Genomic DNA, 10,407 nt, shown 5'->3' on the forward strand with positions numbered 1-10,407 from the left:
TAACTTGGGTATTTCTCAACCTGGACTTATATGTTTTTGTGTCTAAGTACTAATCGAAACACTTTTTGGTCCAGTATTGAACGAGAGCACTGCAGCCAGCAGCAATGAAACAGGCTGCAATGTTATCCCTGCAGGAAATTAAGCACCATCAATTTACATCCACTAAAATTGCTTGTTTTTGCCACTGACAGGCTCAGTTTCGTATTGTAAGCATCTGAAAGCATTATGAAAAGGATCCCTAAATATATAATGACATAAAGTCTGTGTTACAAACTGGAAGTGTGGAGTTTAAAAGACTTACCAGGTTTAGTTACCAGTTACCAAAGGTCAAACAAAGGGATGCTACAGGTTGCATTATGGGAAATACAGGATGCAGCATTACTTTGAGCTTGAGCCATATTAAGACTAAAAGTCAAGATATCTTTGTATCTCAATATTATTATTATATTATTATATATCTCCACATTCATTCTTCTTTAATCTGTCTTCTACAGAGTGCAATACTAAATCACTGGAGTATTCCACTATGCATAAGTGGAAAAATATTTTTTGAGTGTTTTCATTTTATTAAAACCAGCTACATCTCCCTCCCTTAGCTTTAGAGGACTAGCTTGGCTTGGGACATACTCTTTTTTGCTTCCTTGCTTGAGTTAGATGAGAAGATTGATAGCACTCTCTAAATAGGGAGCTACCACCAACAACCAGTTGTCTTAGTGTGGTGGTGTGATGTTGTTGCGCCATATTATGAACAAGGCAGGGAAGCACAAACTTTTATTTTGAATGGTAGTGTTTTTGCTGTCATGTTTTTCTTTATTCCTGGAGTCTTGTTGATATGCTGGGAGGAAATTGTACTGTTATAAATGTTCATATTAATGTTTTAAACACATATATGTTAGGGAAAAGGTCTGAATATTACCGGAAGTATAGTGAGTATTTTATTTTCTAAAACTGCACTTACCACGTTTCGTTGGTTTTTACTTCGTCTTTGCTCCGTGACTTTTCCCAGAAAGGTAAGCATTTCTGCTGCTCTTCGTATTTTCATGGTTTTTGTTGTAAAAGTGAATTTAAGTTACTCAAAAATACTTGTGTACTGTTATGTTGTTTCTTTTCATGCGTAAACTTGATAATTAGAGGAGAAGTTGTCGCGGTCTGTGTGTGCTGCAGGGCTGCTACGTAGCTTCACGCTAGAGTGTACTGTTGAGACTGGTTGTTAACAGGAGACATGTAGTGACTTTCCTCATGGTGTTACAGAGCACTGAGAGCATGTATGAGAAAACCTGTGAACACCTGTGAATGTTTCTTCTCCATAATGCAGGTGAATAAATTGTGTTGAGACCATTCTGCAGTGCCTACGTAACACACAACGCAGAATTAGACCCACTACATTAGCTTCGCATAAAGACAGGAAACAGGCTTAACAGCAAGGCTGGCTCAGTCCAAAGGCATCCACATATTTCTTGGCCAAGTACTATTTCTTGGCCCCCTTCTTGCTGCCAACGTCACAGTGATGACAAGACTCCGGGAAGTGACTGCGAATGGCCAAGAAATAGCCTTTTTTTATATTTATTCTTTATGCCAAGCAAAGCTACCCACCTCCTGGCTCTAGCTTCATATTAAGCGTACAGATATGAGAGTGGTATGCTGGAAATTCATTGTACATTTGTGAGTCACTTGTAGTCCATTCAGAATGGACCCGCTACCCACGTTTGGACCACGAACCACCAGTTGGAAACCACTGCTTTAAGGTATGTCCTCACCACGTTTCTTTTCCTAAACCTAACCTCTGTAACTTTATGTTAATTAAATAACTTTATGTTAAGAATGTACCATCATTCGTGCTATGCTGAATGCTAAATCGTAGGATATCATACGAACTGTTGTGTTTGCATTTTCGTAGGATATCATACAAACCGTTGTGTGAGAATAAGTTGCATTTTGGCTTGTCCTCATTTCCTCAAAGGTCAATTGGAGGTTAAGATTTGGTTTTAAGGTTAAGGTAAGACTAAGGTTTAGATAGGGTAAGGGTATGGGTTAGGGTTAGCCATTTAGTGGTGTTGGTTTATTTTGGGGGGCTAGGGAATGCATTATATCAATAAGGGTCCTCACAAAGATAGAAGTAGATGTGTGTGAGTGTGTGTCATTGCTGCTCCACAAGACGTGGTAGATGCTAAAGCTACCTGACAAAAAGCCTGTTACCTCAGCAAGTTGCTGTCAGTGACAGCCTGTCAGCCCCCCGCCTGCAGTCATTACTGTGACAATTGGTCAGTATTAACTGTTGTGGTATCGTGCAACTCTTATGTAACATCGTGTATCAGCTCCAGCTGTATTGTGTATTGCAAACTTTCAAGAGCATTTGCTGTGGTTCCCTTACAGCTTAGTATCATCCTGATCAACTTAAGCTCTGGTTGTATTGCAGGCAGCAGTTTGCGGTCCACAGATGGATGATCAGCTCTGAGTTGTTCTGAAAAGCTTTCAATCAGCAGTTCGCCACAGAATAATGTGTGGTATCATACTAATTTGTCTCTCTGCTGTCAGTCTAGGGTCTTTTAAAGATGATAAACTATATCACTTTATTTTAATAAATGAGCTGTAATGAGTTGTATATTTTATAGCGCCATTAACATCTACATTGGCTGATACTGCCAAAAAGCAACTTTCCCTGTGGTGGACAAATATAAAAATCACACAGCCGTTATATTTTAGATAAAAACAAAATGGAGAAAAGTTTTTTCACCTGTGACACCATCGTTGCACACCCCTTCCTCTTTCTGCGTTGTCCCAGTGTCAGGACCTTTTGGTGGAATGGCGTTCTTGTTACCCATCACCTCCGTCACACAAGCAGCAATCTTGTCCTCCAAGTCTGCGTTCTCCAAAAGCTTCTCTGAGACCTTCCAGCAGGCCGTGGCTAGGTCTCTTGTTTCAAGCCCTCACTGAAAAAACATAAATTGCTTCTGACTTTTATCAGAATGTTTCCTTTGAGTAAGATAAGAAAATTACTTGGGAAAGTTTGTGTTGCTCTAAGCTCTCAGAAAGGTCTCAAGGGCTTATCAAGCACTGGAGAATGAGGTTTCAGCAGGTTTGGTTTGTTATCGCTCGTGACGGAGCATGTGATTTAATCCTCCATCCTGGGTGGTCAAGGAAAGGGAGATTTGAAATGTCCACCTCAGTCTATGAAGGCTGGGCAGTGGAGGATGATGCTGTCAGATTTTGCAGATTTTCTGCAGTCCTCTGTACAGTCCTCTGTACAGTCTACTGTGCGTTTCCTCTTCTCTCTTACATGCAGAATTCAGTGCAGCCTCCTTTCTTTGTCCCCAGGGTGCTGTCAGAAAAGGTATAATTTTAAAAGATGACATAATGTATGCCTCATTCAGTATGCTCTGAGGAGGAGAGAACACATAAACAGAAAAAGAAGAGAGTTGAATGCAAAGAGAGGCTGCATTTCTGGTGTAACAGCAGTTATGTCACTGACATAAAGGGTCGTCTTTGTCTCTAAACCATGACTGCCCATTGAGGCATGGCAGAGTGCTCCATTCTGAATAACTCACGGGTTGAAAATAACTTCATAGTAGTCTGTGGAGTAAAATAATCTGCCATGAGGATGTTACAGTGCAGACAAACAGCACGCGCGATACTATTAATAATCCATTCTTACACTTTCTTCGACCAGAAGTGAGGGTCAGCATTTTTCCAGTATTTCTTAGAGCGTATTGTTTATTCATTCAATTCACTCATTTACGTTGATTACGTAAATGGCCCTCTGACAGATAACTGCTTGTTATGAAGAGGACCACAAGTCTACGGAAATGCTAGCAGCTCTGTGAGACCAGACTGTACAAGCAGTGCTTTGAGCTACATGCTAATGTCAGCATGCTAACATGCTTGCAATAACAATTCCGAAATGCTGATATTCAGATAATTTCACAGTGTTCACCATTTTAGTTTAGGGTGTTTACATGCTAACATTAGCTAATATACAGTGGCAGCCGAGGACAAATGTCATTAGTTAAGTCTTCTTTGCATGTTGGAGACACACTCTGTTTACATAACTCCACAATTCAAGCACCTTTGCTGCAGAAAGTAAACGTTCAACCTCATTATATATTACATGACAGTGAAACTCTCCATTTACAGGCACTAAGCTGATGTTTTTATCCAGATTAACAATTTCTGACATGGTAAGGATTTAGTTTCTTATCTAAGGGCAGTTCACATGGGTTTACCTGTGGCTGATGACAAAAGCTTGACATTATCAGGATCAATGGCCTTTCACAGGGCAGTCGCTCTAACCTTTAACCACTCCTGTCACTGTTGTTATTATTATAGAGAGATACCTAACACACTGTTGTCAATACCTTGTTTTTGGTTTTCATTTATTTTTCACTTAAAGGAATACTTCACCCTCCCCAAACGACTATTCGTATTTAAGTTACTCACCCTGAGTTATGTTGAATTCATGAAGAAAAATACCTCCATGGTGAAAGAAGAATCCAAAAATGGAGAAAATTCTTCATGAATTAGGTCATAGAAGTCCACGTTTAACAACAGCAAAACTATATGAAAACATTGGCTTACAAACTTTCACACAACTCATGTCTCCCAAGTCTCATTTATCCAATTGCATACTCAGTACTTTCCAAACAGTCCTTTTTAATAGAACGTGAGGGTGAATCCAAACTAACCATTTGAAACACCATAGTCAAACAATAGCCCCTTTTCCACTGCAGGAGCTTTATCAATTACCCAGAATTTTGAAAAATCTCCATGCGTTTCCACCGAAATTACCCGGGTAAAAAACTTTCCCTCAACCCCAAATTTACCCTGGAAAATGTACCTAGTAGGGGGGGTAGGACTTTTAAGATTACCCCGAATTCTTGAGGGGTGGGGCTGTTTGCCAAAGAACACTGATCGGTGGAACACACACTTGCAGCGTTCCACACTTCCTGGCAGCCGCTGCAAGCTTTATTTCATTTCCACAAGCTTCACTTCGTTTCTGTTTTTATTAAGGATGGGTACTAAAACCCGGTACTAAATTAACCCCGGAGCTAAATTATTAAAGACCGTAGTACTGATAAGCGCCGGCACAAAAGAACCGAGCGGCCCCGGTGGAAACGAAGTGAAGATAACTTGAAAATGACTCGAGCTGGCGGCAGCTACACCTGTTACTGTAAGTGATATTAAACCTTAGCGAGTAAGAAGCCAATACTTTATCAATATATGTGTTCAGCAAGCATGAACATGTAAACATGTAGACAGTGGTATTCAATATGCTCCGTCCACAGTCTCTCATCCACCGACACTAACGTTATGTTTTACACAAGGACGGCACGCTAGTTCAGCTGATAGCATATTGTTACTAATAAGCTCAAATGACAACTGTCTGTATGTAGACTAACTTAGTTTGACACTTATCTTAAAATACTTTTAAACTTAGCTGCTGGCTGAGACAAACAGCCCCAACTCTGCATGTAACCAGCCAAGCTGGCGGAGCCAATTACAGGACACACGCCGAATCATCTACGTCAATTTAAATACATTTTCCAGAACTTGAGGTGAGTTGGAGACGCAAACCACACAGATTACCAGGAATTCGTTTACCCAGGTAAATGAATTCCTGGTAATAAAAGTTCCTGGAAATGTTGGTGGAAAAGGTGCTAATCACTCAAACAAACGCACTAATCGTGGCAGTGGTAGACAAGCAGCTGTCGTGTTCAGCAAAGTAAAATGACAAGGTAAAATTGCCAATGGAGTCTGGCTTTGAAGAGAACATAGATGAGTTTCACTTTTTGGTTCTTACTCATTAGAAAAGGCTGTCTGTTTGGGAAGTGCTGAGCATATTACTGGATAAATTAGATAAATTATACTGCACAAATTGTGTGAGAGTTTGAAAACTGATGTTTTGATATAGTTTTACCATTGTTAAAAGTGGACCCCTATGACTTCAATTCATCAAGAGTTTTTTCTGTTTTTGTATTCTGCCTTCACCATGGCGACATGTAAGAAACACAAAGTTTTCTCCCCAAATTCAACATAACACAGGGTGAGTTACTGATATACAAAATGGTGGCTTGGGGGTGAAGTATTCCTTTAAGTCCCTTGCAGCATGGCTTCAGAGACGGTTCCTTGCGTCCATCTGTCTTTGCCTCCACAGGTGGGAATCAGATTAAAAATGTGTGCAGTATAGGTACAGTTTTATACATAAGCTTCTGGAGAGAAAGCATGATTTCCTCTCTCAGTTGGTAGAGACAGGATAGGCAATGGCTGACATGCTGTAGATAAATATATTTCCGCCTCGTGAAACCTACATTTTCAGCCTGAGTGGTCCGAGGGCATGAAAGCTGTGTGACACCATGTGTTCACACAGCATGCAGTCATGTGAACGTTGTGAATTCTGCAACATGGAATGTGACACAAAGTACAAACGCTGGGAGCGGAGTCTGACTCATAGGATGTGTAGTATAAGATTCAGAATAATGCAAGAGAGACTCAAGATGAAAATCTGTGTAAACTGCACTAAAACATTGCTTTAACATTGTGAGGTTTCTCTTGTGAATTGCTAAATGCTATATCAACTTTACTGTTTTAAGCCCTTTACATTTTTTTTATCAAACAACATGTTTTGCTTTTTTCAGCATATTTACAAAAAATTAGATAATTTTAAAATTACTGCTGACCACTTTCCAGTCGCCTCCATTCCTTTATGACAGGCAATACACAGAGACTTGCAGATAAGGGACAGCTTTGTGTCTTTCTTCCTGAGAGTTAGGTAAGACGATGCTGCTGTAATGTTTGAGCCAGGGGACGGTTAGCTTAGCTTAGCATGAAAACTGGAAACAATGGGACACAGCTAGCATGACTTTGTCTGAGGGTAACTTGCCACTGCGCCGCCCGGCTAAAAAAATAGTCCAGTACATAACCACTAGGGGTGGGGGTAAAAGAAAATAGTATTGCGATTTTTTGCATGGCAATATTGTATCGATACATGGACGTCAAGTACCCTCTTTTTTCAGTTAACCTAAATAAATTATTAATATTGCATTTACTTTTGGTAGCTTACTATAATAATAACATCAGTTGCTTTCTCAGTCCATCAGATACATTTTGCTGCAATAAAATTATTTAAGTGAGATGAACCAACTGAAAACTTTATCTTCTAAGATAAATCTTTTCCTTAGTGAGTGTGGGTTTTCTCCAGCTTCCTCCCACAGGTTAATTGGTGACTCTAAGGACGCATTCACACTGGCGCTATTTGGTCCACTTTAAACGAACCCTGGTCTGCTTCCACGGATGGGTTCGTTTGGAGTGGTGTGAACGCACATTCGAACTATCCTGGTGTGAATGCGCCCTAAATTACACATAGGTGTGAATGCAAGCGTGAATAGCTGTCTGTCTCGATAGCAGTTTTTAAATAGGAATTGTGCAAATTTGCAGCATTGGCAGTATAAACGCCAAATCGGGGAGTGCGGCAAAATGCATGCCTACCTACTTTTGTTTATACAGGATGTGCCTTTTTCGGGGCAATAGGGGGCGTGAGCAAGTAACAAAACGTGTAGCTCAGCGTGTGACGTAAACAGTGATGTGGGAGGGAAGCCGCGGCTGGTCAGTCCTTTGGTGATTCTCTCGTAAGTCGGCCCGTTCTTCACCGTTCCTGTCATCTGACGGTTAATGGCCTCTTCGTTTGCGAGGGCAAGGAGGGCGCGCAATTCCTTGTCTCCCCAGTTGCTCATCTTTACAGTGTCTGTCAGGTTTGCGTTTCCCTCTTGCTACTAGCTGCTCGCTAATTCCTGCTATCAGCTGTTTCCTGTTCATCCACCGCCAGTGGCTCGCACGTGTGGCGCCATCAACAGCTCCTCCCACATGTCTTCAACAGCCCCTCCAGTGGCGGAAGGGCGCCTCATTCTTTTTAAACCAAAACGGTTCCGCCAATACACTGTATGTCTACGCTACGAGACGGAAAATTGGGCACCTCGGATCAACTCGCCAATCCGGCTCTGTGTGTCTAAACGCTCGCAGCTTGCCGGCAAAACGGCCCAACATTCATGGAAAATCTGGCAGTGTAAAAGGGGCTTATATGTCAGCCCAGTAATAGTCTGGCGACCTGACCCCACCTCTTGCCCAAACTCCAGCCCCCACCCCCCCCTCGTCCCTGTACCACGATAAGTGGTTACCAAAAATGACAGTGATTCACCATGTTGGTTTGCCTTAGGCAAGTTTCAAAACTTCAATCTAGCTTCAAACTGCACTGAATTAATGAAGAACACTGGCTGCCCCTGAGGGTGAAAAACTTCCAGTCAGTAAGGAATATTCTTTGAGAAATGGTGAGCAGTAATGTACTGTATCACAAACACCTTAATAGTTTAATGTGCTGGCAAATGCAAAACAATAATATGGTCATTTATTCATGTAAATTATTCAAAACAAAAGTATACTATCTTTCTTTAACAAAGCTCCCTGAGTCAACCCTGCCAACACCTCTGTCAGACTCACACCGCCCATCATGAAGATGTGTTCACACATCCATGGACTGTGAAGAGAAACACAGACAGCTTTGTTTCTGCGTGTCTCTACAGTTGACAGTCTAGTCTACTGGTTTCAATTCATCCCCTGTCTATTCATTTCAAAAATGTCGCACAAGTGGGTGGCCGTGTGTGCGTGCGTGTGCACGTGTCTGCGAAGTGAACATGTGCATCGGGGGCGCGAGCTGACGCTTTCGTGCACTACGAATCCTCGCGCTCAGTTGAACTGTAAACCTCGCCTACGTGAAATTTCAATGAGTCTTCCTCTTTTTTATTTCTGTTTTATTTCATCAGACTGCTCCTCACATGAATACTGACGGTGGTGTAGAGCTACAGGACAAAACACAGCAGCATCTCTATGTCACTGAAGTAACCTATCGAGTTTATCGCCTTTTATTCTGCTGTTATCTGTATTTCTCTGCTGCGACATCCATCTTAAAGCCACTCTAGGGTTTTTATATTTCCTTCTAGTAGAGCAAGATAATATCCAAACCTCCTATACCATGTTTCATGTCAGTTACCGTTACATAATGACACGGAGTAGCCTACACAACACAGGACACAGGATGGAGAGATGCACTCACCGCTGGATGATGTCTCACAGTTTACCGTCCGAACATCAACGCCCTGAAACAGCGTCGCGGTGTGTGTCCTCCTCCGTGTCTGCCCACAGCAGGCTCCACATAGACCTGCCTCTGTCAGCTGTCCGTCTCTGGGACTCTCTCATGCTTCTTGTTTACGGTCCAATCCGGGGATTTTTTCAGCTTCCCCTCATTGCAAAACATACATTTCTCACATGTCATGTTTATTTATTTATTTAACCATGTGGCGGAGGCTGCCATCTTCTGGCAGATGTGGCACACTGGCTCCTGGCTGGGGGCCAGCGGTTATGTAACAGCAGATGAGGCGGTCATATGATGGGGTGTTAAGCTGATAAACCGTGTAGCGGATTACAAGAGGAATAGTAGAAATGTGCATCGTCTTTGTGCTGTATTGTTACTAGCACGTACACAGAATAGATACCTATGAGTATCCATTAGATGTATCAGTGTGACTGCAAATTGGTGCAACACTGAACAGAGACTGGTTCTTAAAGGAGCACTTTCCATTCCACACAGCACCATAAGAAAGAGAGAGCTGTAGGGATTTCAATTACTGAATAAGAGACAAAAGGTGAAGTCAGGTAATGTGAGCAATCAAGGATATGGGACAAAAACAAAAAAGGTTTTAGGAACTGTTCGTTATTTATGAGGGGGTGTTGCACAAAGAGGGAGGCATGTTAAATAATTTTATAAGTACTGGGGAGGGACTTGTTTTTTAAATTTTGGCTTAGAGGAGGCACAAACAAATTTCAAAAGTTGTATTTTATGTTTACTTTATAGCTAATTTTTAAAAAAAGAAAGAAAACGTGGTTTGGAGGCATGTTTCCTTTAAAAATCTGCCCCCAAGAATATAGATATAGTTAAAATGATGTAATATCCAATGAACAATCAATTCCAATTTGATTAAAACAGTATCATTAATCATATAAAGTATAAGACATCAGCTGTCCATTAGCAGGCGGAGAGGGCTCACCACAGTGTTGCTTGTAAAAAGGGATGCCTCATCTTTTACTACAAACCAAATCTATATGGGTACAAATAAAATAAACTTACCTTTTAACAGAGCACATGTAGAGTTTAATGGTTCTGTCTCAATTCTGACTGCTGCAATTTCATTTTTGCACGTGCCCCTTGTATGAAATGTGTAAAAATGAAATGGTTCTAACTAGGTTTTGAAACTGTTTTTCAATACTACAATACTACACTAGGCTACGATGACAAACCAAAAAGTATAATTAAAAAACATGGTGATTTTCAGCCAATATGGCTTCTGATTTATAGACAGATATTGA

The 10,407-nt window shown here is 41.2% G+C and overlaps 1 protein-coding gene across 1 annotated transcript in view; it reads right to left on the reverse strand.

Moving 5' to 3' along the window:
- cnstb (consortin, connexin sorting protein b) overlaps window positions 1-9,257 on the reverse strand; it is a 30,322-nt gene extending 21,065 nt beyond the window's left edge. Inside the window, exons 1-2 of the mRNA XM_050058715.1 lie at window positions 9,098-9,257; window positions 2,735-3,319 (exon numbers count right to left, since the gene is read on the reverse strand). Of these exons, the coding sequence (XP_049914672.1) occupies window positions 2,735-2,822 (88 nt within the window). The 5' untranslated portion in view covers window positions 2,823-3,319; window positions 9,098-9,257. The remainder of the gene's footprint in view (window positions 1-2,734; window positions 3,320-9,097) is intronic.
- Window positions 9,258-10,407: the final 1,150 nt, after the last annotated feature.

The sequence above is a fragment of the Epinephelus moara genome, chromosome 12, assembly GCF_006386435.1.
Source record: "Epinephelus moara isolate mb chromosome 12, YSFRI_EMoa_1.0, whole genome shotgun sequence".
Taxonomy (NCBI): domain Eukaryota; kingdom Metazoa; phylum Chordata; class Actinopteri; order Perciformes; family Serranidae; genus Epinephelus; species Epinephelus moara.